Source organism: Taudactylus pleione, unplaced genomic scaffold, assembly GCF_031769625.1.
Source record: "Taudactylus pleione unplaced genomic scaffold, aTauple2 ptg000929l, whole genome shotgun sequence".
Lineage (NCBI taxonomy): Eukaryota > Metazoa > Chordata > Amphibia > Anura > Myobatrachidae > Taudactylus > Taudactylus pleione.
The window spans coordinates 1,515,231-1,543,150 of NW_028285330.1; the positions used below are offsets into that span (position 1 = coordinate 1,515,231).

General features: G+C 45.9%; 1 protein-coding gene across 2 annotated transcripts in view; it reads right to left on the minus strand.

Annotated features, from left to right (window-relative positions):
- Positions 1-27,920, minus strand: part of LOC148473355 (mitochondrial amidoxime-reducing component 1-like) — a 46,539-nt gene that overhangs the window by 16,937 nt on the left and 1,682 nt on the right. For both annotated transcript variants that reach the window (XM_088459737.1, XM_088459736.1), the window contains exons 2-4: positions 19,663-19,836; positions 18,986-19,151; positions 15,035-15,175 (exon numbers count right to left, since the gene is read on the minus strand). In XM_088459737.1, the coding sequence (XP_088315863.1) occupies positions 15,035-15,175; positions 18,986-19,151; positions 19,663-19,836 (481 nt within the window). The remainder of the gene's footprint in view (positions 1-15,034; positions 15,176-18,985; positions 19,152-19,662; positions 19,837-27,920) is intronic.

Below are 27,920 nucleotides of genomic sequence, written 5' to 3' on the forward strand. Positions count from 1 at the left end.
ACCCGATTATGAAAAACCTTTTGATTTGTATTGTACGGAAGCCGATGGTTGAGCTGCAGGTGTCCTTACACAAAAACATGGTGATGCCAGTAGGCCCGTAGCATACTACAGTGCCCAATTGGACACTGTGGCAAGATCACTCCCCACCTGTTTGAGAAGAGTAGCAGCTACCGCTCTATTGGTGAGTAAAAGTGAGGACGTAGTATTGGGCCATGATAGGATTGTCTACACTCCCCATGCTGTATCTGCTCTGTTGAACTCAGCTCAAACCAGACACGTCTCCTCGGCTAGTTTCACCAAATGGGAACTAGCTCTAATCGCTCCTGCAAATATTACAGTTAAACGTTGCAGTACGCTGAATCCAGCAACATACCTACCATATGTACAACATGATGTACAAAGGGTGGAAGGAGAGGAGTTGCTGGCGGGAGGTGAGTTCGGCAGACATAATGATACGCACGATTGTATGACAGATCTGAATCAGACCTTCACTGCTAGACCTGACATACATGACACACCTTTAGAGAATGTGGATGTAACTTTTTATACGGATGGGAGTTGTCATAGACAAACAGACACAGGTGAATTATGTACAGGTTATGCTGTTGTAAATGACACAGACATCATAGAAGATAAACCTCTCAGTCCTCCTCACTCAGCCCAGGTGGCAGAGTTAGTAGCACTGACTAGAGCATGTGAACTGGCAGCAGGCAAATCTGCTAATGTTTACACTGACTCGAGGTACGCGTTCGGGGTGGTGCACGATTTTGGGGCTCTATGGCGTCTGAGAAATTTTATGACAGCAGCAGGCACACCAGTTGCACATTCCCGACACATAAAACATCTTTAAGAAGCAATCCAACTGCCCAAAGCGGTGGCAGTAATTAAATGCAAAGCCCATACATGTGAGGATGACTTGGTGTCACTGGGCAACAACAGAGCTGATGAAGCTGCAAAATGGGCAGCAGGGTTAAAAATGTTTCCTCCAACTGAAACAATTATGTCATTTCAAACAATTGATATGCTGAAATTAATTGAGATGCAAAATTTGTGTTCAATTCAGGAAAAATCCATTTGGAAGTCCAAGGGATGTGGGCAAGAGTCCTCTGGGCTCTGGAGGGACGGACATGGTAAGCCAGTAGCCCCCAAGGCATATTACCCCAGCCTGGCTGAGGCAGCACATGGCCTGACTCATCTGGGTAAACATGGTATGTGCAAGTTGGTGAGGGCATACTGGTGCGCATCAGGTTTTTCTTCACAAGCAGAAAAGATAGCAATGTCCTGTCTGACCTGCTTGAGAAAGAACATAGGGAAAGAGATCCCTACCGAACCGTCCCACATTCCACCGACTGATGGACCTTTCCAGGTGATACAAATTGATTTCATCCAATTACCACCCTGCAGGAACCTTAAGTATGTATTAGTGTGCACAGACGTATTTTCTAACTGGGTTGAGGCCTACCCAGCAGCCACTAATACTGCTGCGTTCACTGCCAAGAAAATAGTTCAGGAATTTGTATGCAGGTACGGTATCTCTACAATCATCGAGAGTGATAGGGGTACTCATTTCACAAGTGATGTTTTTCAAAATATGTGTAAGCTGATGGGTATTAATAGCCGACTTCATACCCCCTACCAACCATAAGCCAGTGCCAAGGTAGAGAGGATGAACGGGACTATTAAAAATAAGCTAAGTAAAATCATGGCAGAGACTGGACTAGGATGTCCAGAAGCGTTACCTTTGGTCCTACATAGCATAAGGACCACTCCTAGACCTCCTCTGAATCTGTCCCCATTTGAAATATTGTTCGGTAGACAACCTCATTTGATTATAAGTCCACAGGAAGACCTGAAGGGTAACAACGAGGTAACTGTAAAGTATCTTATATCAATGAGTAAGCAGTTAAAGCAACAGCAGCAGAAACTGAAATTGTTGTCTAACGATATGCCTGAAACTAATTGTCATGATGTTGAACCAGGAGAATATGTAATGATCAGAAATTTCTTGCGTTCAGGTTGTTTGACTGATCGGTGGGAGGGTCCATACCAGGTGCTGCTGATGAGTACTACATCTTTGAAGGTGGCAGAGAGAGATACCTGGGTCCATTCCACTCACTGCAAAAAGGTCAATCAACCGGTGGAGAAACAAGTCAGAGACAAAGCTGATAGCGTGGACCTGTCAATCGCGAGCTTGTTCCGTGAGGATTGAAAAGGTTAGTGTTCACCATCCTGGTCAGTTCGGGGATATCCAGTGTCTGTGATGGGGGACCGATTGAGGAAACAGGAGCTGATGGCAGTGCTGATGGAGTGGAGTCAGGAGGAGTGCAATGCCAATCAGGGGAGTGTCTGACCAATCTTAGTACTGTTATTGTTAAGAGAGCTGTCATTCCAGATACTTGGGGAAGGTGTGGAGGTTTATCATCTGAAGATTCCTGTATTTGTGAGCTTTGTGGGTCCCTAGTTGATGAGAACTGTATCCAACGGTGCCAACCTAAATATAATCCGTACTGGGGTGGGTATCCTCTAGAGGATTATCATAGCATGGTAGGCAAAGTGTTAAATCAAACTGATTGCTGCGTGTGTTCACATGTGCCACAGGGACAGCATAACGTAGGGTTGGTGCCATTTCCGCTGAATATCACGGAAATTTTAGAATTGCAAAAAGGGAAAACATTGGATGGAAAATTTCTCTCATCCAAACCACCTCATTTCAAACTCCATCAATTCCAAGTAGATAGATCACTTTTGTGCTTAAACATAACCAACCCCAATAGACCCGGGAGTTGGGAAGTGACGGGGAATAATCAGATGATGACCTTCTCACAAAGAGCTGATAATGAAACCATAAACCATGATCTGTTACACTCCATTAAGTCTGGTGGGAAACATTTTAGGTATCGTTATACATTGAGTTCCACCATAGAAATTATTGGTAAGGTGCCAAATGGTTATTGTGCTAAAATAATACAGCCAGAAACTTGCATGTACCAGATGGAAGAACCAGAAATAGGATTGTTTGCAAGGGAAATGTGTTTAATGATAATGATGCATACCATTCCTTATGTTCTCCCTGATAATGTATATTTCATCTGTGGAAGAAAAGCGTATAAATGGCTCTCCCCGAGTTCCGAAGGTTTGTGTTACCTGGGAAGAGTAGTCCCAGAAGTTATGACCCTTACACATGTAGAAATGCTGGGTATACATAAACACACAGTCACCATATCTTCACACACAATATGAACACAGAGGCAAAAGAAATATGGTACCTGGTGACGTACATAAAGCCACTCAGTTAATCAGTGAGACAACTGGCTTTCAAGTTGTAGTCACATTGGATCCCACCAGGATCACTCGGGGTACATAAAATTTTAGAAATATCCAGGAACTTGCTAAATTGATAGATAATATCACCGATATGTATGATGACACATTCAGGTATACAGGGAGAGAATTGCAAGCGTACAAGAAAGAATTAGTGCAACGCAGGCTAGTGCTGAACTATCTAACTGCTGTTACTGGAGGGTATTGCATAACATTAGCCACCCAATTTGGAGTAAAATGTTGCACCTATGTCACCAATAATACCAGCGACCCCAAGGAGGTGATAGACCGAAAGATGGATGAAATTCTGCAGCTAAAATGGGAGTTTCGTAAGAACCATAACGCTTCAGTGGCTGAAGTAGGGGAGAAAATAGAAGGATGGGTTTCATGGCTGAACCCAGTAAAATGGTTCTCAGGTCTAGGGGAATGGGTCCAGGAAGTGATCGCCAGCATAGGCAAATTCTTAATCCTTATACTGATTGTCATCATAATAATTGGCATATGTGTCCAGTGTGTTCCTATTGTGTTGAAATGTGGAAAATGTAAAAACAAAGTAAAACGTATGAATGAAACTATGATGGTGGTCAGTAATGACAATATGTATACCGAGGTAAATATAGAACTGCATTACAACCCTGAACTAGTAAATACTATCGTTTGATGTATTATATTTAGACATGCATAGAATGTATTATTGAAATGTTATTTATAGAACACCTCAGATAATGTAAAGTCTCAATTCCCCTTCAAGACTGCTTTTATAAGACTGGTGCATTCCCAACACCTTTCACATGATCTTCCAAGATCCGCGGTGTGCGTATAATAGTAGTTTTATTTCCCCACCCAGAGACACATTATTGATGGATTAAGAACCACCTTGTGCCATCCCATAATAACACTAAATAATATGTAAATGTTAGCCTAAATTAAATTCTAATAGCAGATTGTGATAGCATGTTTGCTATCAAAGGGTGGACTGTCGAAGCTGAATAATTGGCTGAGACAAGTTCAGTTTAAAATTTAATCGCGACAACGCCATCTTGCGACTGGCCGCAAGACGCCATCTTGAAAATGAGATCGCAAGATGCCATTTTGCGAATGGACGCCTAAGCGCCATTTTAGATAAACTCAATTTTTAGTACATGTGGCGATAATACTATTAGCACCATGCTATTGCATCTTTCACCATTTCTCATACACACATTAATACGCACAATTGCGCTGTTAACTAGTCGCATATTAGCAAATGCATAGGACTTTGTATGAAACCACTGTTTTATCAGCTTTATGCGCACGCATCTGCCGAAAGTTAACTAGCGTCCTTATATCAAACCCCAAATACTCACACATTACATATTCACACATAAAGGTTTAATAAGCTTTAAAGTATATGATTTAAGTTGGTTCAGTTAGTTTAAATGCTGAGAAATAAAGATATTTGATAACTAAGGTTTTATACATGCTAAACAAGTCGTGTTTGGTTTCGTACTGATGCGTACTCTTTTTACAGTTTTCCAGTGCTATCGGTGGGGAGATCGCATCATGCATTCTCGAGTTATGGATCGCAGAGCCTACAAGCAACAAAATGTATATTTCATGAACAACTGTTAGGATGTTGCAGGGGGTGGGAAGGGAAAGATCCCCAGCTGTTAGAGGCAGGGAGAGTCTATTTGAACCAGCCTGTTAAATGCTCTGTAACAGATGCTTCTCCCCTGGGAACCAATGACATCAGCAACAAACTTCTCTATTGTCCGGTCTATTCTGGGGGGGTATAAATATGTGTGCTCAAACACTGGGTTCTTAGTCTTCGTGCTGAATGCTGAATGATGAGGGGTCTCTTGCTGATGCCTATCTTCTGGTCCGGAAGCGCTGCGTATGTATACTGTACTTGGGTCTGTATAATTCCTTTTGCGCCTAAATTGTGTCTGGATCAATTGCGTGTAACTGTCTGTACTTTTACTTGAATAATACTTGTGCTTTGGAACCACAAATTCCATGTCTAAGTCTTTATTTACTGTATGACTGCGTACGCAAATTAGCGTCATCCTTAGAGGTTTATAGGAAGGATTTTAGAAGGTACAGGCAGGGGTATATAGAGGTTCTGATCCAGTATCGTTAGGATGATCGGGATTTCCAGCGTGGTCGGGCTGCCGCTACCGGGATTCGAACTGCCAGCCATGTGGCCAGTGGTATTACATACAGATTCTGAAAGAAGTCCAGGAGCAGAGCATTTTGTACCTAATGGAATGGGTCATGTTGGAGGGGGTGTGGGTGTGTGTGTGTGTGTACACCAGTCATTCCCATCCTCAGTCCTCAAGGCACACTAACAGTTCTGGTTTTAGTGATATCCAGGCTGCAGCACAGATGGTTAAATCAAATTAACTGGGATACTAATTAAGTCACCTGTGCTCAAGTATGGCTATCCTTAAAACCAGGACTGTTAGTGTGCCTTGGGGACCATGGTTGGGAACCCCTGGTGTACACACAGTATATACACACACACATACACACACTAATATAGGGAGGGTTCAGAGTCAAAGTGAAGCAAAGACCTGATGCAGAGCAGTGCGCTATTCTGATATTCACGCAATTGAGCGATTATCGGTGGTCTGTGCATTCGTCACAGCTGCAATGTGCCTATGTGACAACTGAGCTACGATTACAGTTGCAGTGAGGGTTCATACGCCAGTGACTGACAGGAAGAGAACATTCTGTGGGAGGTATCAGGGAGTGACAGCTAAAACGGTGGCGTGTTTTGGCTGTTTTTGGGGCGTGTTTTCGGCTGTGTCTGTGATCCAGTGCGCAGATAACATGGCTCCGGCATCTCAGTTATGGTGGCCATAGACTCAATGGCACAGCGACAATGCACCAACCATAGACTCACTGGCACAGCGACAATGCACCAACCATAGACTCACTGGCACAGCGTCAATGCACCAACCATGGACTCACTGGCACAGAGACAATGCACCAACCATAGACTCACTGGCACAGCATCAATGCACCAACCATAGACTCACTGGCACAGCGTCAATGCACCAACCATAGACTCACTAGCACAGAGACAATGCACCAAACCCATTATTGTGACATGACGTCATCTCCGTACACATCGACAAGTCACGCAGTTAATGATTTTCTTCCCCAAGACCACCTCCACCCCTTCCCCTATAACAATAAAGCAAAAACTATGTGTTAATACTGTAGGTGATACATAGGTGAAAGGTGTAATTAAAATGCTAAGCACAAATTATTCTTATTAACACCTTAACCTCTCACTGATGTGCTTCCCTGAGGTGGCTTGCCTTCGCCAGCTTTTTGGGGTTCTGCACCCCAGACTCTGACCAAGTATTAGGGACCTCCAGTATCAGAGAAGCCATGACGTGACCTGGAGGCTTAGCCATATTTTTGCCAATATATACAACCGAGATCTCTGAATTATCTTCCACCATATCGTTTTTCACATCTTATTGCAGATTTCCTTGCTGGGGGATTACTTTTTGCTGTTTCTTGTATAGAATAACCCCTCCCTTACATGCACCCGAGTGATATTACTGATATGATTGAGCAGCTACCAATATATATTGCCTAAATCCTGTGCTCGATCATGGCTCGTGGACCAGTGGCCAATCAGCAGCGACCTGCGGCATATTGAACTTGGCGCCGGCCACAAACCAATCAGGGGCGGCCACGTGGCAGCCCCTAATTGGCTGCCGGTCCACGGCTGGAGCTAAATTCAATATGCTGTGCCACCGCCGAGGAGAAGACGTGGGAGCAGCACTGATCAGAAGAGTGCAGAGCGGCACTGGTCAGCAGGGTGCAGCGTGGAGCGGTGTTTGCTGGAAGATGACCTGGTAGCTGTGGTGTGAGGGCAGGTGAGCGGGTAGTTTTCCTAGTGAAGTGGGCAGGATGGGGAGATTTTACGGGGTTGTGGGTCCGCGGGGAGGATGGTAAAAGCCCCTCTTTGCCGACCCACAAATTGCCGGCTTTTCCCGTAAAAGGGGTAGCGCCTAATGACTCATACAGTCTGGCCCCGCCCCCGAAACTGACAGCAGCATCTCCTCTCCAGGCTGCTCCCGAAGTAGGGATGGCCATTGATATGGTTACCATCAATGGTGATTTAGCAAGCAGCCATTGATGGCAACAAACTATGCAATGGATAAACATCGATGGTTTCACCAACTGATGTTCATCCCCTTTATTTGATTGACTGGCCAATCAAAACGTGGGAGCATGGCTTTGTGGGTGTCGGGGGCAGAGCTATGCTCCGTTTTCAGGCAACTTGTAAAAAAAACAACACCACACATTTGGTTATACTGTGTCATTGATGGAGGGAAACCATCTGGTTCTCCCACATCGATGTTAAAAGCATCAGCCATATACCATTGATGATTATGAATCATCGATGGTAGAAGGCCATCACTATTCCGGAGAGGATGTTAGGAAAGTCGGTAAGTATGCCTTAAGGCTCCTACACACTAGACCAGGGGTTCCCAACCACGGTCCTCAAGGCACACTAACAGTCCGAGGTTTTAGGGATAGCCATACTTGAGCACAGGTGACTTAATTAGTACTGCAGTTATTTTGATTTAACCATCTATGCACAATCATGGATATCACTAAAATCAGGACTGTTAGGGTGCCTTGGGGACCGAGATTGGGAATCACTGCACTAGACAATATCTTCAGCGATTTGGCAGATTCTGACGCATCTGAATGACAAATCGGTCATATCGTCCAGAGGGTACGCACAATGCCGATGCGTGCTTCCATTGCATCCCCAGATCTCCTGTACATGCAGAAAGATCTGAGGATGTAGCTAGTGATGCCATACTGCCAAATGCAGCTGGCCCCCGCTGCCACCCTGCCATCGCTACAGACATCGGCAAGTGTACAGACTTGCCGCTGCCGGCACCCATGCCAGGTCCAGTCGCTCATGAGATCGTGCTGGGTACACATCGTCTAATATGTACCCAGCCGTCAGGCATGTACATGATACGCACACCTGCAGCCCTTCTAGTCACCTTGCTCCCCGGCCCAGCCTGCCCCTGGGCATAAGCCAGGTGCGGGCCCCGTACTCTGTCCGGGCCCGGGACTCCAGTCCTGGCAGTCCTCCCCCTGAGCGCTGCCTGCTATGCAATATGTAGCCCACCATCCAGGGCCTGTATTAGATTACTCGGCATCCAGCTCCTTCATGTGTTCCCCATTCACTCCCAGCTCCCACCCTCTGAGCTTATACTAATAAGACTGGACTCTTAGGGTGCCGGACACTGGTGCGGCAGCATGCAGGGAACGTGCCTCGAGCCAGGCCTGCCACCATCTTAAAATGGCATTACAGGGCCAAACTCCAGGGTGCTTCGCTCTCCAAAGCTGGGGAAGTCTCTTACAGAGACGTATGGTTGCTGGTATAATGAGCGGATACAGGGGAAGATCTCCGATATCTGCTGCAAAACCCCTGTAATACATTCAGGATATACTCGTTCCCTGCAAAATGTGTTTAAGAAATATGCTTCTATAGTCACACTAATAGCACACACACACTATTAATAACAAAATACACAGACACACACAATATTATACCACACACACACACAATATTTATAGCAAAACACACACACACTATTAATAACAAAATACACAGACACACACAATATTATACCACACACACACACAATATTTATAGCAAAACACACACACACTATTAATACCAATACACAGACACACACAATATTATACCACACACACAATATTTATACCATCACACACACACACACATTATTTATACCATCACACACACACACACACACATAATATTTATACGAATTTCGGGGATCCGGGGCTATCCGAGCGCAGCTCGGATCTCCCTGCCTGCCCCGGATGCCTGACCCGAGGCAAGACCTCGCGACCCCTCTGTCGAGTCGCGAGGTTTTGTTTTCAGCGGGCTTAATGCTGATTGGCTGAGAGAGCCTTCCGTCACTGTCAGCATTAAGCCCACTGAAAATAGCACAAAAGAAGAAAAGAAGATGGCGCCCATCATCCCCCGCCGCCTGACACCGCCGGCACCCCCCGCTACAGACACCGCCGGCACCCCCCGCTACAGACACCGCCGGCACCCCCCGCTGTCAACACCCCCACTGGCACCATCCCCCGCTGCCGACACTCCTGCACTGCTGCCCAATGTACTGAGGACACAGTCAGCGACCCCCACACTGCTGACACTCCCACACTGAGGACACCACCATCACCCCTGCACTGCCGACACAGTCAGCAAACCTGCACTGAGGACACCGCTGGCACCCCTGCTCTGCCGACACCCTGCATTGTGAACACCCCTGCACTGCCGACATAGTCAGCAAACCTGCAATGAGGACACCACTGGCACCCCTGCACTGCCGACACAGCCAGCAAACCTGCACTAAAGACACTGCTGGCACCCCCGCACTGCCAACATCACTGGTACCATTCACTGATTACACTGCCAGCATATCAGAACTGCCATTCCATGTACTGAGGACACTGTCAGCAACACTGCTCTGCCGACACTACAGTCACAGTAAGTGCCCTATTGGTTTATCCAACTGACACTATACTATACACTGTATCCGTGTTGGAAATTAGAAGCTGAACTGTCACATGTTAGTGCTGCCCACTGTGTCACTTAGCTTAGTCAGCCAGCTAGCTGGATACAAACTTTTGGCCTTAACTAGATGAAGCAAATAATATTCTGAGGTGGTCAAAATGTATTGTAAATTACTGGGAATAAATGTTATTTAGGTTAATTATCCTGTAGGAACAAAAACAGGCCCATTTTATGTGATTTTAGCTGTTTTTATGGTTTTTTAAGAAAAAACTCCAGATCCAAAACCAAAACACGAAAACAAAAACACCAAGGAAAAATATCCAAAACCAGATTCAGATCCAAATCCAGGGGAGATCCAGACCCAAAACCAAAACACGAGGGTCGGTGCACATCTCTAATTTATACCATCACGCACACACACACACACTATTTATACCATCACACACACACACTATTTATACCATCACACACACACACTATTTATACCATCACACACACACACTATTTATACCATCACACACACACACTATTTATACCAACACACACACACACTATTTATACCATCACACACACACACTATTTATATACCATCACACACACACACTATTTATATACCATCACACACACACACTATTTATATACCATCACACACACACTATTTATATACCATCACACACACACTATTTATATACCATCACACACACACTATTTATATACCATCACACACACACTATTTATATACCATCACACACACACTATTTATATACCATCACACACACACTATTTATATACCATCACACACACACTATTTATATACCATCACACACACACTATTTATATACCATCACACACACACTATTTATATACCATCACACACACACTATTTATATACCATCACACACACACTATTTATATACCATCACACACACACTATTTATATACCATCACACACACACACAATATTAATACCATCACACAAAATAATAATAATACCATCACACCATAGTCGCCGACTTTCTGACTGCCCTCTCCAGAAGTGAGCAGTCAGGTCGGCAGAGTGGGGGACACTGCGAAGGATGTGGAGCGACATAGGGGGCAGTACTAGTGCCTAGGTCAGGGGCTATCTTTCGTAGGTAGTAGTGGGGGCCATCTTCCGACACCAGTGATGTGCGATGAGGTGAGGCAGAGCCTTTCCTGTCATACATAGTTATACTCCAGAGTTTTGACTATAAAAATAATTTTTTTTTTTTTAAATTATAAAATATCTTTTGTTTTATAATAATTTTTATAGTCAAAACTCTGGAATAATAAGTGTATGGCAGGTCCCTGATCAAAACTCACCAAATACCCAGCACTATATACTGCTGCACCTTTGTATAATGCCCACATGTACCTGAGAGTTCATATATGTGTCTGTAACTCTGGCTCTGATACTAGCCAGTGCCTCCCAAGCCATTTACCTAACCGCACGTCACTGCCAGTGCCTCCCCAGGCATTTACCTCACCGCACATCACTGCCAGTGCCTCCCCAGCCATTTACCTCACCGCACGTCACTGCCAGTGCCTCCCCAGCCATTTACCTCACCGAACATCACTGTCCAACGCAGATTTCCTGGCCCCAGAAGAGAAGTCCTGGTGGCCATTATGAGTACGCCGAGGCTTACTCAGATGGCTGCCTGGTGGCGATCCAATCCTGCATCTTTGGACGCAGCACATGGATCTGCAATGCCAACAGTGGGTGTCTTTAGTCTTCAGGAGTCTCCTGTGCGATTAGCAATTTTTCACATCACATCTCCGTCCAAACACAAAGCAGTGATGTGAATAGCGTCCATCTCTAAAGCAGGACCATAACCTCCTGTTGCCCATCCATCTCCTCTTGTTCAGAGGAGCAGTATGCAACCATGGCACCCGGAGAAAGTGCATGTCATATAGCCCCTCCCTGCACTGAGCTGTGCCAGTGGGGTATTGCCAGCCTGCGGGGGAATACTGTAGTGAAGAGAAAAACATCAAATAGTGCCAGTATCACGCTGGGCATGGAGGTACCATTGGGGGAATAGAAGCTTCGGTGATGCACAGTAAGGGGTAGCTCCATGGCAGTGCTGTATTTATGTATAGCACCTAGGATCTGACTGTTATCTCCTTTGAATCATTATTAGTCAATAGAGGAGATTGTATTATATATTCTGATCATTTAACTTAAATTGACAGAATACTGTACATGTGCTACTGTGAGATTCTACAGGGTGCACAGCTTATTACTGTAATCACTGCCCCAAGCAGCTGTCACTGGAGTGGGGAAACCTATGGGAAGCTCCATTCTCAGCTATACTCCTGCTTCACATATATACATCGCACCTATATAATGTGAGTACTACTAACCATGTTCTGTCTGCCACCATTATCATTATTTTAGGTCTCCTAATATTTTTTAAAAGACCTTTCAAATAACACTTTGTGGTCATGTCTGGGAAATGGGAACATGCCTTTTTAATGTCACACCTTATAACTAGAGATGAGCGGTTTGGATTCTGTGGAATCCGAACCGGTCCGAACATTGGGGATCCGAGTCCACCCGAACCCTGTTCGGGTGTTCACCGCCCGACTCGGATCCCCGTTCGGGGCCGAACGGCGGCCGCCTGATGTCGGATTCCCACTAGAGAATCCGACATCAGGGCTCCTATTGTGTAGGGCAGAGCGCTCACAGCGCTCTGCCCTACACAGACACAAACACACAGCCACCAGCGGCAGCTGTGTGTTTGTTACAGCAGCCAATGAGAGTCTCACAGACTCTCATTGGCTGCTGTACGGAGGGAGCCGGCTGGAGCTCACACATGAGCTCCGTCTTCCGGCTCCCTCCTCAGCGTGTGACAGCAGAGCGGACGGCGCGGGAGCGGGGATTCAGGTAAGTTTTTTTTTTTTTTACTTGTGCAAGGGCCGGGAGCGCTACTGGGGGGGTCTGCTACTGGGGAGGGTCTGCTACTGGGGGTGTGGGGGGGCCATACTACTGAGGGGCCTGCTATTGGGGGGGGCATACTACTACTGGGGGGGCCATACTACAGGGGGGGGCATACTACAGGGGGGGGGCATACTACAGGGGGGGCCATACTACAGGGGGGGCCATACTACAGGGGGGGGCCATACTACTGGGGGGGCCATACTACTGGGGGGGCCATACTACTGGGGGGGCCATACTACTGGGGGCACTGCATACGGGACCCTACTACTAAGGGGACTGCATAGGGGGCACCACTGCTGGGGGCATTGTGTAAGGGACACCGCTACTGTGGGCATTGTGTAAAAGGGGCACTACTGTGGGCATTGTGTAAAAGGGTCACTACTGTGTGTCGTAACAAATAAGAGACACTACTTTATGGTGTAATGTGAATCAGGCCCTATGTGCGGTGTAATGTGAATAAGATTGTGCACTGACTCCTTGGGCCGTAGCCCACTATGTAAACAAGTACTGTGATTCTGCTGGCCGTACCCCACTGGGTGGGTGCACTACTTTTCATTTCTGCCACTGCTGTGTGGCAATGTGTCATAGATGTGCTTTATACTGTGGTGTCTGTGCCGCTGCTTTGTCACTTAGTAACCAGTCAGCTCACTGCAACCTTTGGCCAAGAATGTTGAAAACAATATTATAAGCTGTGATATGGTCTAAATTGACTGGAAATTAATGTTATTGAGGTTAATACTCTAGGAAGAAAAAAAAAAAGACCAATTTATGTGATTTTTGCTTTTTTTGTCAATTTTTGTAAAAAAATCCAAATCCAGTCACCGCAGTTTGGCAAATCCAAATCCAAAGCCGGACGACGAATTAGAACCAAATCCAAATCCGGCAAAAATGGTCCGGCGCACATCCCTACTTATAACTGAAGTCTAGGACTTTACCTCTGATGTGTCACTTTTAAGCCTATTGAAGCACAATGAATGAATAAGGAGAGAAGGAGGGAGGGGATCAAAGAGGAGAGGGGAGGGGAGAGGAAAGCGGCGATCAGAGAAGGGAGGTGACAAAAGCCAATAAGAAAGGAGAGGGGAAGGGCAAAGCCAATCAGAGAGGGCCAGTGACTGAAGCCAATAAGAAAAGGAGAGAAGAGGGGAGGTGACAGAAGCCAATAAGAAAGGAGAGGGGAGGGGCAAAGAGCCACTCACTGGGAAGAGAGGGGAGGGAATGAGGTCAGAAGTGAATGTAATCAAAGGGACAGGAAAGGGGAGGTGACAGAAGAGGGAAGGCCGGAGGGGAGGTGACAGAAGATGATCACAGAGGAGGGAGGGCCGGAGGGGAGGTGACAGAAGATGATCACAGAGGAGGGAGGGCCGGAGGGGAGGTGACAATAGATGATCACAGAGGAGGGAGGGCCGGAGGGGAGGTGACAATAGATGATCACAGAGGAGGGAGGGCCAGAGGGGAGGTGACAGAAGAGGATCACAGAGGAGGGAGGGCCTGGAGGGGAGGTGACAGAAGATGATCACAGAGGAGGGAGGGCCTGAGGGGAGGTGACAGAAGATGATCACAGAGGAGGGAGGGCCGGAGGGGAGGTGACAGAAGATGATCACAGAGGAGGGAGGGCCGGAGGGGAGTTGACAGAAGATGATCACAGGGGAGGGGGGGGCCGGAGGGGAGGTGACAGAAGAGGATGACAGAGGAGGGGGGGCCGGAGGGGAGACATCTGGGCAGCCTGAGGGAGCATGAAATGTATAAACGGATCTCAGATCTGTAACTTATTTAGGATATAGAGCAAACAAACTGAGATAAATCTAACAGGCGGCCATCATACTGTGCAGCGCCCCATGAATTCTGGAACCCTGGATGACGCCCTCTGTCCATTTTGGCACCCAGAGCTCATGCTCCACTGGGACCACCCTCACTACTCCCCTGCTCTTGTCGTCTCATTGTGTTCAAAATGGTTTTCTTTTATTCATATAACTTGTACAATAGTGCGACAGCTGCAAATGCATATTATAATAATTAGGCGCTGAGCATTGGTTAGGACACGTTCTTCTACGGCTTAGAAAAGAGCGGCCATACCAGTGTTTTAACCTGAATAAGAGACTTCTATATTCATTTTTTTATAATTGTAATTAAACCTGCTCGACCATTAGGTTCAACAATGCAAAGAAAATAACGGTTACCTCAGCAAAGGCTTCACACCCGGAAATCACGACATTCGGACGGAAATTTCTGACTGTCACTTTCTTCTCTAGTTTGGAATTTAGATCGTTCAGCGAAGCTTCGGAGAGCAGGAGAAGGGGGCTGAGGTCAGAGTACGCCACCTAGAGGACAACGTGGAAATAGTCCATGTAATAGATGTTGAACGATACACAAAAATTACTATACACCATGTTAATGACTACAGTAACTGGGGTCACTGACATTTTCACAAATATTAAATTGTTACGTGAAGAAATTGTTCATGTTCTGATTTAGCTCCTATAGACTTAAATTATCAGACAGGAGCAATAGACCAAAATAGTGTGTTTGAACTGCTCGGAACACAGCTGTGAGATCCGGCTCTGCATACAGGGGACACTGGAGCAATCAGTAAAAGCACTAAAACACTACTACAAAAAACACACATTCAAGAACATCACTTTAGGCCACATAATGTGACTTTTTTATTAAAACGTAAAAGGCGCCATTCGCAACTTTGTAACTGTAGAGAATGGTGCGGTTTCTTGGCTGTTTCATGTGGGGTCTGTAAACGGTGGCATTTACCGAAGACCAAAACTGCATTATCTCATTGCACCACAGACATCGCCATTTTTTAAATCAGATTTGCTTCACCTGGCCAGCCATGTGGTTTACATAACAGCAGCGCCAGCATTGAAGCAGTAGCCCTACTTATCTTTGCCAGTGTGTACAATATATGGTGCTCCCACCTTGAAATAATAATTGTTGTCCCCCTTTAGAAAAGTGCCCCTATTACAAATGAAATAGTACTGCCCCTTCATAAAATAAACATACAATACATTAATATTGACAATGTTCTGCAATAATATATATATATATTACACTCATCTCTCTGTAATAACACATTTATATTAGCTCCTTACTAAATGGAACTGAAATTGGCTGTTTAACAAATTAAGGGGGAGATGTACTAAGCCTTGGTGAAAGAAAGTGGATAGAGATAAAGTACCAACCAGTCAGCTTCTAACTGTCATTTTTCAAACACAGCCTGTAGCATGAGTTAGGAACTGACTAGTTGGTACTTTATCGCTCTCCAAGGATCAGAACACGACCCTTATGAATTATTTTTGGCTGTAGGCAATTTCAGGATAGTCCTTGGCTAGTTTTGCCCAAATCTTGTCATCTCCAACCCAGTATCCCAGTCATAGCAGCACCACCTCTTTACTGGGCACCTGACAGAGCAGACAGTCAGACCTTCCTGGCCAATACGCTGAAGGACTAGCGCTGTGCCCAAGGAGTCCCTCCCAAGGGTCACTGAGAATAGCAAGGTCATCTATCTAGGCCTGAGCAGACTCCTGGCCTCCTTCCAGGAGGTGATCTGCAATGCAATGTTCTTCTTTTGCCAGAAATGTATAGCACTGAATGTGGACTACACCTGTGCCTCCAAGGTGAACACAGACAGAATAAGGGGAGGGGGCTGCTAGCAACTAGTCAATAAAGAGCATAGGGCAGGTGTCCATTTGGCAGTAGTCCACTCAGAATCTGGGTATCCAGTCCTTCCTGGGAACCAGTACTGATATCGCTGCCCAGGGCCTGCATGACGCCTCTATTACCCAGGGTCGGACTGGCCCACGGGGGTACAGGGGAAACCCCCGGTGGGCCCCACTGCCTGAGGGCTCACCCCCTCCTTTAGGAATCAGGTTCCAGACTATTCACTTGAATTATACTTTATACATATGTTACATTATACTGCACAGGACTATGGTGACTTATCTACATTGTACTGCTGTAATTAATCTGGTACATTATCATGCATGCATTTACTATATATATTTGCACTCTCTATTGGTTAGCCACACCCCCACTGAAGGCTGGCCACACCCCTAATTATGGCCCCCCATTACTGCATTTCCTTGGTGAGCCCTTCATGCCCCAGTCCGACACTATTACCCCAATATCCAACATCTCACCAAACTCTTCCTTGACCACGTTGAGGACCATATTGAGCAACACCCCACTGATATCATTGCATGAGTCTTTATGAGCAGAGAGTAAAAGGCATGCACGCCAACACGCCGATAACCACGCACCTCCATGTACAAATTCTACAGACTCACTTAATGATGTGTAAATACACTAAACAAAGCCTGACTGCACTCCTGACTAACCTGATCATTCTCCATGTATGCTGCTCTCCTGACTAACCTGATCATTCTCTGTGTACGCTGCTCTCATGACTAACCTGATCATTCTCTGTGTACGCTGCTCTCATGACTAACCTGATCATTCTCTGTGTACGCTACTCTCCTCATTAACCTGATCATTCTCCGTGTACGCTGCTCTCCTGACTAACCTGATCATTCTCCATGTACGCTGCTCTCCTGACTAACCTGATCATTCTCCATGTACGCTGCTCTCCTGACTAACCTGATCATTCTCTGTGTACGCTGCTCTTCTAACTAACCTGATCATCCTCTGTGTACGCTGCTCTCATGACTAACCTGATCATTCTCGGTGTTCGCTGCTCTCCTGACTAACCTGATCATTCTCCATGTACGCTGCTCTCATCACTAACCTGATCATTCTCTGTGTTCGCTGCTCTCATGACTAACCTGATCATTCTCGGTGTTCGCTGCTCTCATGACTAACCTGATCATTCTCGGTGTTCGCTGCTCTCCTGACTAACCTGATCATTCTCCATGTACGCTGCTCTCATCACTAACCTGATCATCCTCTGTGTATGCTGCTCTCATGACTAACCTGATCATTCTCTGTGTACGCTGCTCTCCTGACTAACCTGATCGTTCTCCATGTACGCTGCTCTCATCACTAACCTGATCATTCTCCGTGTACACTGCTCTCCTGACTAACCTGATCGTTCTCCGTGTACGCTGCTCTCCTGACTAACCTGATCATTCTCTGTGTACGCTGCTCTCCTCACTAACCTGATCATCCTCTGTGTACGCTGCTCTCATGACTAACCTGATCATTCTCTCTGTACACTGCTCTCCTGACTAACCTGATCGTTCTCCATGTACGCTGCTCTCATCACTAACCTGATCATTCTCTGTGTACGCTGCTCTCCTGACTAACCTGATCATTCTCTGTGTACACTGCTCTCCTGACTAACCTGATCATTCTCTGTGTACGCTGCTCTCCTCACTAACCTGATCATTCTCCGTGTACGATGCTGATCATTCTCCGTGTACGCTGCTCTTCTAACTAACCTGATCATTCTCGGTGTACGCTGCTCTCCTGACTAACCTGATCATTCTCTGTGTACGCTGCTCTCCTGACTAACCTGATCGTTCTCTGTGTACACTGCTCTTCTAACTAACCTGATCATTCTCTGTGTATGCTGCTCTCATCACTAACCTGATCATTCTCTCTGTACACTGCTCTCCTGACTAACCTGATCGTTCTCCGTGTACGCTGCTCTCCTGACTAACCTGATTATCCTCTGTGTACGCTGCTCTCCTGACTAACCTGATTATTCTCTGTGTACGCTGCTCTCATCACTAACCTGATCATTCTCCGTGTACGCTGCTCTCCTGACTAACCTGATCATTCTCCGTGTACGCTGCTCTCCTGACTAACCTGATCATTCTCTGTGTACGCTGCTCTCATGACTAACCCGATCATTCTCCGTGTACGCTGCTCTCCTGACTAACCTGATCATTCTCTGTGTACGCTGCTCTCATCACTAACCTGATCATTCTCTGTGTACGCTGCTCTCATCACTAACCCGATCATTCTCTGTGTACGCTGCTCTCCTGACTAACCCGATCATTCTCCGTGTACGCTGCTCTCCTGACTAACCTGATTATTCTCTGTGTACGCTGCTCTCATCACTAACCTGATCATTCTCTGTGTACGCTGCTCTCATCACTAACCTGATCATTCTCCGTGTACGATGCTGATCATTCTCTGTGTACGCTGCTCTCCTGACTAACCTGATCATCCTCTGTGTACGTTGCAGATTCATTTTTCGGGTTCCTGAGCTTCATTTTATCCTCAAACTTCACTAAACGATAACACCGGACGCTCCTCAGGAAACCAGTTATCCAGCGAGACGCGTCCTCACCGCAGTCTCTGCCTTCGACTGCATACCCATGGACTCTGAGGGAGGAAATGAAGGAAGATATGTTCCTTAATGTGGACACTGCTATGTTTATTCTCTACTGTATTTATTTACAGCCCTGTAAGGTAAATTCTAAATGTTTTTATAAGTCTTTGAAAGTCTGCATTACTTAATACACAAGTAGAAATTTTTAAATTGAAAAAAAAAAAAAAAAATATTTGAGGACGTTGATTGCATTTTTAATTAATTATGTTTGGTTAAATTTTTAGGTTATTTTTTTTTCATTATTATTTGCAAGTTACAGTGTGTGTTTTTTTGGTCATTTTATATAAAGATGATTTTGTGTTTGACGGGCTGCTACATGTAGGTGGCGCTAAATCTTGGCATAGTAATCTCGGCTTAAGCACCAACATGGAGAACGAGATGAGAAGTGTTGAAGCTGTAAGTATTTATGTATTATAAAGTTAATAAATGCTGGTCCCTTGTTCACAGGCTACAAAGCCAGCCGACCTTATGGCGAGGAAGTTCATCTCCATCTAGGGTACGTACTTGCAAGTAAAAACTGCATTCTCTTTAGGTAGTTCCAGGGGGACGTCCAGATCACCCATTTCCGGGGCACTAAGAGACAAGCGGCCATTTTCACACGCCACTGTTATGAGGACCATCCGTGGCTCCTGTGAAGCGGTGACATGGATTTTATCCTCCGATACAACAAGCCAATGTCTGCAATGAGATAACCGGTAGCTGTAACTGCCTCCGTCATCGGGTTATGAGACTTCATTGCCTACGGCCAGGACAGAAAGCACCACAGTGTTCATTCTAGCACCCTACATGTAATCAGTGAGGAGGTCATATTTTATATGTGACATATCGTTACAGCCACAGTAGCTATAGTGATACATCATCTAAAATGCTGCCATTCAAAATTTAAATATGCCCTCCTCACTGATTACGTGCTGGGTGCTAGAATTAACACTTCACATAGACAAAGCCAATCGCTACAATGACAGTTGGGAGCTGATTGTGATAAGGTGCCAGCCAATCAGCTCCCAACTGTCATTTTTCAAACACAGCCTGTGAGATGACAGTGAGGAGCTGATTGGCTGGCACCTTATCACTTTATCACTTTTCACTCTGTCTCCTAACACTGCTTAGTAACTAGACCCCTGTATCTTAGCGATCGCTATTATGCTCACTTGAGGGATTTACTATAAAACTCTAGGGGGGGGGGGCTTTATTAATGTTGGTGTTTTAAAGAAGGTGAAAATCGCTTGAGAAAAAAAAAAGTGAATCTCTTGGTAAGGGCCCGGTTTAGAATGGAGAAAGCAACGTTGTTGTCAATGCTGCAGAGTGAATTCTACTCACAGGTTTCTTCTTGCTTTACACTTGTATAACAGTATTTTGCAGCACTATATTGTTTTTTGAACCACTCTCTTGCTAGACCAGTCCGCTCTCTACAATTGTACCAACGGGATAGTTAAATAGTTGACACGCTGATGACAGTCAAAGTGTTGACATCGTATTCATGTTGTAAAGCGTTGTGTATAAAAGGTGTAATGCAAAACACGGTTACAATGCATTCTCCCATCGTCATTACGCAGTCAACATTTTGACTTTACTCGTTGCAGTCAGGCTAGGCTAGGCCATAGGAAGGGCAGAGGACAGTTACATTGTTACCACCATCTTAGCATGCCTATTGATGGCATGTAAACATCATTTGTAAACCATTTTTTATGGTTTGAACACATACATGCGCATAAGAGCTGGTTTGGAATGAAAGAGGAGAATTCGCCAATCCAAATCATGAAAGTCACACATTGCGCTCATATCAAATTCATAATAAATGCAAAACTCAGACACTTGGCTCCTCCAGCATTTCAGGGTTTGTTCTGTTCTATTTCCCAAATTCCACCTTCAGAAGTTTGTATTCCAGCCCCTGATAAACCACATTTGGCTAACAACACGTCAGTGACACAAAGGCAATGTTTTCCCAGGTGCTGAAGACCTTCTGCCTAAAGAGATTTATTTCCTACTGTAGAGATTATATTAGGACATATTGAGAGTTAGGAATTTTAATTTGATGCCCCATACAGATCAATAGAATGTAAAGTCCACTCAGGAGCCCGAGAGGGGATCTGGTGTTTTTCATAAGAATTTACATGGAATCCTGTTAGCAGGAAATTGCAATTACCTGGATATGAAACAAAGCCTTTCATCTAGGGCGGCATATAAATGAGACGAGGATGCTAATACAGCAAGGAGGTAAACAAACAGTTGTCTAAAAAAACAGGCATGACTACACATAAGCAGAGATCAAAGCCTCACCATATTTTATCTGGTTCTGATGTAAATTTTATATTTCTATTAAAGCTAGGATTTCCAAAACCATAGAAATATATTGGATGTCTATATGCAGGTCTGGTGTGATTTGAGAATACCTAGGATTTACGGTTCAGGAAAAATTAGATATTTAACCAATCAGAAGTCACAAACATGTTATATTTACAGTCATTTGATAGCATAAATAACAGTTTAATGAGAGCATACCATATTTCATTTAGCTATCACACAGTGGGCATTAGGCACAGTTATTTGTACTTGTGTTAAAAAGTACATGGGCAGTCCTGGTATGGACCCGTATTTAGTGAACTGGTCAGCCAGTCAACAGATTGGATTGTGACCGCACTAGAGGAGAAGGGGGCAGATAATAATAGGTATTGGAGTCTTTATTTCTGTGTCAGACTTTGGGGGGTGGGGGGAGTGTGGAGTACAAAGCGGCAAGCAAAGAGAAAATGCTCTCATGAATAAGCCACTATGGGGTCTATTCATTATGTTAATTATTGGGGTTAATTACCAACTTGCCACGAGCTCCGAAGCAATACATCATTGATTTTGTAGATATTTTCACCTGGTCTTGTAAAAATTAAGTGATTATGAATAGACCCCTATGTGAGAGAGTAGTTTGGTTGCTGTATGTTGTTTTGTGTTCTTATTTGCAATTGATTGGACCCTATAGCAGCTGCATCCCTTACACCTATGGTAGTTACACCCATGTGACAAGGAAGACGGTCCCTCAGCTCTGGGCCCTATAACACCTGCACCCCTTACACCTATGGTAGTTACACCCATGTGACAAGGAAGATGGCCCCTCAGCTCTGGGCCCTATAGCAGCTGCACCCCTTACACCTATGGTAGTTACACCCATGTGACAAGGAAGATGGCCCCTCAGCTCCGTGCCCTATAGCAGCTGCATCCCTTACACCTATGGTAGTTACACCCATGTGACAAGAAAGATGGGCTCCTCAGCTCTGGGCCCTATAGCAGCTGCACCCTTACAACTATGGTAGTTACACCCATGTGACAAGGAAGATTGCCCCTCAGCTCTGGGCCCTATAGCAGCTGCCCCCCTTACACCTATGGTAGTTACACCCATGTGACAAGGAAGATGGGCCCTCAGCTCTGGGCCCCATAGCAGCTGCACCCCTTACACCTTTGGTAGTTACACCCATGTGACAAGGAAGATGGGCTCCTCAGCTCTGGGCCCTATAGCAGCTGCACCCCTTACACCTATGTAGTTACACCCATGTGACAAGGAAGATGGGCCCCTCAGCTCTGGGCCCTATAGCAGCTGCCCCCCTTACACCTATGGTAGTTACACCCATGTGACAAGGAAGATGGGCCCTCAGCTCTGGGCCCCATAGCAGCTGCACCCCTTATACCTTTGGTAGTTACACCCATGTGACAAGGAAGATGGGCTCCTCAGCTCTGGGCCCTATAGCAGCTGCACCCCTTACACCTATGTAGTTACACCCATGTGACAAGGAAGATGGGCCCCTCAGCTCTGGGCCCTATAGCAGCTGCACCCCTTCCACCTATGGTAGTTACACCCATGTGACAAGGAAGATGGGCCCTCAGCTCTGGACCCCATAGCAGCTGCACCCCTTACACCAATGGTAGTTACACTCATGTGACAAGGAAGATGGGCTCCTCAGCTCTGGGCCCTATAGCAGCTGCACCCCTTACACCTATGTAGTTACACCCATGTGACAAGGAAGATGGGCCCCTCAGCTCTGGGCCCTATAGCAGCTGCACCCCTTATATTTATGATCATTACGCCCTTGAGTGGAGCTCAAAAACTAGAGCTAATAAAAATAATCTGAAGTCATATTTGTTATTTCTTGACCTCAGATTAGTAAAGTACAATATGACTATTTTTAGAAAGGAAACAAATTAAAAGTATTTCGTTGCTGTACAGTGTGGTCAGAGAGTGGACACAGGGACACCTACTAGGACCCCTGACACCTACCATTGAAAACGGTGTATAACACACAAACAAATAATATCTATGTTACCCAGGACACAATGAACGTTTCCCGCCTATCCTGATTAAATGTAGTTTTACCAAATCAGCCAATATAATTGGACACCTATAGGCGGTGGAGAGCAATCTGCAGGGCAAAACTACAGTCATGCAACACGTGTGATCCATATGTCCCAGACTTACAGGTGTTTTTCAGGCTTTAAAAAAAAATTTCATTAAAATCAGTGATGAATTAAGGCCCAGGTACTGGAATAAGAGGAGAGGTATGGGAGTGCAGGATGCAGGGGCATTCAGTATGCGAGGTTGGTATCAATGTTATGTGTGTTCTTGTGGGCCTAATTTGAATATAAAAAAGTTTATCAACTCTATGGTATTGCATGGTTATTAAATGAGGGTATAATATAATATATAATAATTATATAACAGGGCCGAAACTAGGATTTTTGTCACCAGGGGCAAGACAGTAATTTGGCGCCCCCCCTGGTAATTCCCCCTGCAGCAGTGCCCCTATAGTAATGTACCCTGAGGTAATGCCCCTGTAGTAGTGCCCATATAGTAATGCCCCTGTAGTAATGCCCCATAGCAATGCCCATATTGTAATGCCCATATGTTAATACCCCATTTTAATGCCCCTGTAGAGCCCATGCTCCCATATTAATGCCATTGTGGTAATGCCCATGCCCCCATAGTAATGCCCCTGTGGTAATGCCCATGCCTCCATAGTAATGCCCCTGTGGTAATGCCCATGCCCTCATAGTAATGCCCCTGTGGTAATGCCCATGCTCCCATAGTAATGCCCCTGTGGTAATGCCCATGCCCCCATAGTAATGCCCCTGTGGTAATGCCCATGCTCCCATAGTAATGCCCCTGTGGTAATGCCCATGCCCCCATAGTAATGCCCCTGTGGTAATGCCCATGCCCCCATAGTAATGCCCCTGTGGTAATGCCCATGCTCCCATAGTAATGCCCCTGTGGTAATGCCCATGCTCCCATAGTAATGCCCCTGTGGTAATGCCCATGCCCCCATAGTAATGCCCCTGTGGTAATGCCCATGCCCCTATAGTAATGCCCCTGTGATAATGCCCCTGTAGTGCAGCTTATTAAAAAAAAATACTTACCTTGGACCCCGCTCCTGCATCACATCCGGTCCGCCGGCTGCTCCTCAGAACTATGGGGGAGACGTCATGACGTCTCCCCCATAGTGCCTGTGGGGAGAGCCGGAAGCTGGAGTTGGGGAGAGAACTCCGGCTCCGGCTACACCGCGTCGCTGCAGAGAATGAGCCGGGTGCCCGCTGGTAATAAATATTACCAGCGGACGTCCAGCTTGGAGCCTCTCTGCAGCGTCGGAGGTCACTGGCACTGGGTACAGCGGCTCACCCATTGCACGTGCACCTCCAGCCCCCCCCCCCCCATAGTTGCGGCCCTGTATATAATACCAAAGTCACTTTTCGTGTTTTGTGTTTGAGTTTTGGATCTGGATCTTCCTTCGTGTTTTGGATCTGGATTGGTTTTGCCAAAACACCACCCTTCCGTGTTTTGGGTTCTGGGTTTTGTGTTTTGGATCTGTATTTTTTTTTAAAAAAGCATAAAAACAGCTAAAATCACAGAATGTGTTGGTTTTTCTGCTCCTATGCTATTATTAACCACAATAACCTTAATTTCCACTAATTTCCAGTCTATTCTGAACACCTCACACCTCACAATAGTGTTTTTATGTCCAAAAGGTTGCACCGAGGTAGCTGGATGACTATGCTAAGCGACACGAGTGGGCGGCACAAACACGTGACCCATCTAGGAGTGACACTGCAGTGGCAGACAGGATGGCAGTTTGAAAAACTAGGCCCCAAACTGTACATAATGCAAAGAAAAAAAAGAGGTGCAAGATGGAATTGTCCTTGGGCCCTCCCACCAACCCTTATGTTGTATAAACAGGACATGCACACTTTAACAAAGCAATCATTTCAGCGCCAGGGTCTGCCACACAACTGTGGCTGAAATGATTGGTTCGTTTGGGCCCCCACAAAACAAGCTGGCAATTAATCTGTCCCTGCACAAACAGGCTCTACGGAGGCAAGATGTCGTCCTCATCCTCCTCATCCACCGATTCCTCACCCTCTTCAGTGTTGTGTACATCCTCATCCTCACAGAGAATTAACTCGTCCCCGCTGGAATCCAGCACCACAGGTCTCTCTGTACGTTCTGGAGGCTGGTCTCCCTGGAAGAGTTGATAATTCATTTTTATGAACATCATCTTCTCCACATTTTGTGGAAGCAACCTCCTACGCCTTTCGCTGACAAGGTTCCCGGCTGCACTAAACACTCTTTCGGAGTACACACTGGAGGGGGGGCAACTCAGGTAAAATAGAGCCAGTTTGTACAGGGGCCTCCAAATTGCCTCTTTTTCCTGCCAGTACATGTACGGACTGTCTGACATGCCTACTTGGATGCTGTCACCGATGTAATCCTTTAACAGACAGACGCATGCTTGTCGCTGCTGCTTTGAGGATGCAGGTGCGACTTGAGCCCACACAATTCACAAAGACAGAAAAAAAGGGGAATTTTTTATTTCTTGTGGAGCGCACTTTGGGGATTACACCACCCTTTAACAGACAGATGCACGCTTGTCGCTGCTGCTTTGAGGATAGTATCATATGCAGTGACAGTAGACTTGTCAGAAATTGTTGGCACGTCCTTCAGTCCGGACCAGATGTCCAAACCGGCCCTTGACTTATGACACAAGCGCACACTTGGTGCTGCTACTGTGTTGATGCACGTGTGGCTACATCGCACACAAGTCACAAACACAGAAAAAAAATTGTTTTTTATTTTTTGGAGCACTTTGGGGGTTACACCACCCTTTAACAGACTTATGGGACACAGGCGCATGCTTGGCGCTGCTGCTTTAAGGATGCAGGTGCGGTTACAGCCCACACATTTCACAAAGACAGAAAAAAAAAAGAATTTTTTTATTGTTTGTGGAGCGCACTTTGAGGGTTACACCACCCTTTAACAAACAGATGCACGCTTGTCGCTGCTGCTTTGAGGATGCAGGTGCGGCTACAGCCCACACATTTCACAAAGACAGAAAAAAAAAAGAATTTTTTTATTGTTTGTGGAGCGCACTTTGAGGGTTACACCACCCTTTAACAGACAGATGCACGCTTGTCGCTGCTGCTTTGAGGATGCAGGTGGAATCTAGACGGGATTTGGAACCGGGGACACACTACCTCCATCAATTGTCTAAATCCCACTGCACTAATGGCGGATACCGGACGCACGTCTAACACCAACATAGCAGTCAAGGCCTCAGTTATACGTTTTGCTTCAGGATGACTGATGTCATACTTCATCCTCATTGCTAGGGACTGTTGGAGCGTCAATTGTTTAGTAAAAGTGGTGGTGTTCCTACTTACTCTCTGGGATGATGAACAACTCCCAGCAGCAGCAACAGCACTAGGAGGAAGTGGTTCTTGATCTTTCCCTATTTTATTTTTATCGGATAAAGTTTGGTCCTCCATTTATGTTATATTGATATATACGTGCGGCTAAAGCGCACACAAAAACACAGAAAATATTTTTTTATTTTTGCTGGAGAGTAGTGCACTTTGTGGGTTACACCACCCTTTAAGAAATGAGCCAGCCGGCTCTTTACTTATGGGACACAGGCGCACGCTTGGCGCTGCTCCTTTGTTGATGCACGTGCAGCCACAGTGCACACAATTCACAAACACAGAAAATATTTTTTTTTTGGTTTGGACTGGAGTGTACTTTGGGGGTTACAGCACCCTTTAACGGTCAAGCCAGCCGGCCCTTTACTTATGACACAGGCGCACGCTTGGCACTACTTTGTTGATGCACGTGCGGCTACTGCGCACACAATTCACAAACACAGGAAAAATATATTTTTAGCACTTGGGGGGAGCACCCCTGATGGACAGAGCACCCCCTGGACAACACTACAGCACCCCTTTAGGACTGGGACACTGCACAGGACTTTGGAGTGGACACAGCCCCTATGGAGAACTGACTGCACAACACAGTCCAGCCAGCCCCTATGGACTTTGAAGTAGTGGACACAGCCCCTATTAACAACAGCAGCACAGCACAACACAGCCAGCCCCTATGGACTTTGAAATAGCCAGCCCCTATGGACTTTGAAATAGTGGACACAGCCCCTATGGCGCCGACGCGGGTACCTTATATAGGATCCAAAACCCGCGACACCCGGAAGGCGGGAGGATGACGTTTTGCCTCGATTTCAGATCCGAGTCAGGCGGGAAAAGTCGAGCCTGACTCGGATCGGCCTCGAATCGGGGGGGCTCGGGGGGGTTCGGATTTCAGAAATCCGAACCCGCTCACCCCTAGTAGTAACTGTGTAAACTTGGATTCTTTATACCTCCAGGCAGGGCACATGGAACGAAAAGGAGAAGTAAAACAATACAGGGTACTACTGGTACATTATACAGAGCCTCCGTACCAATGTGCA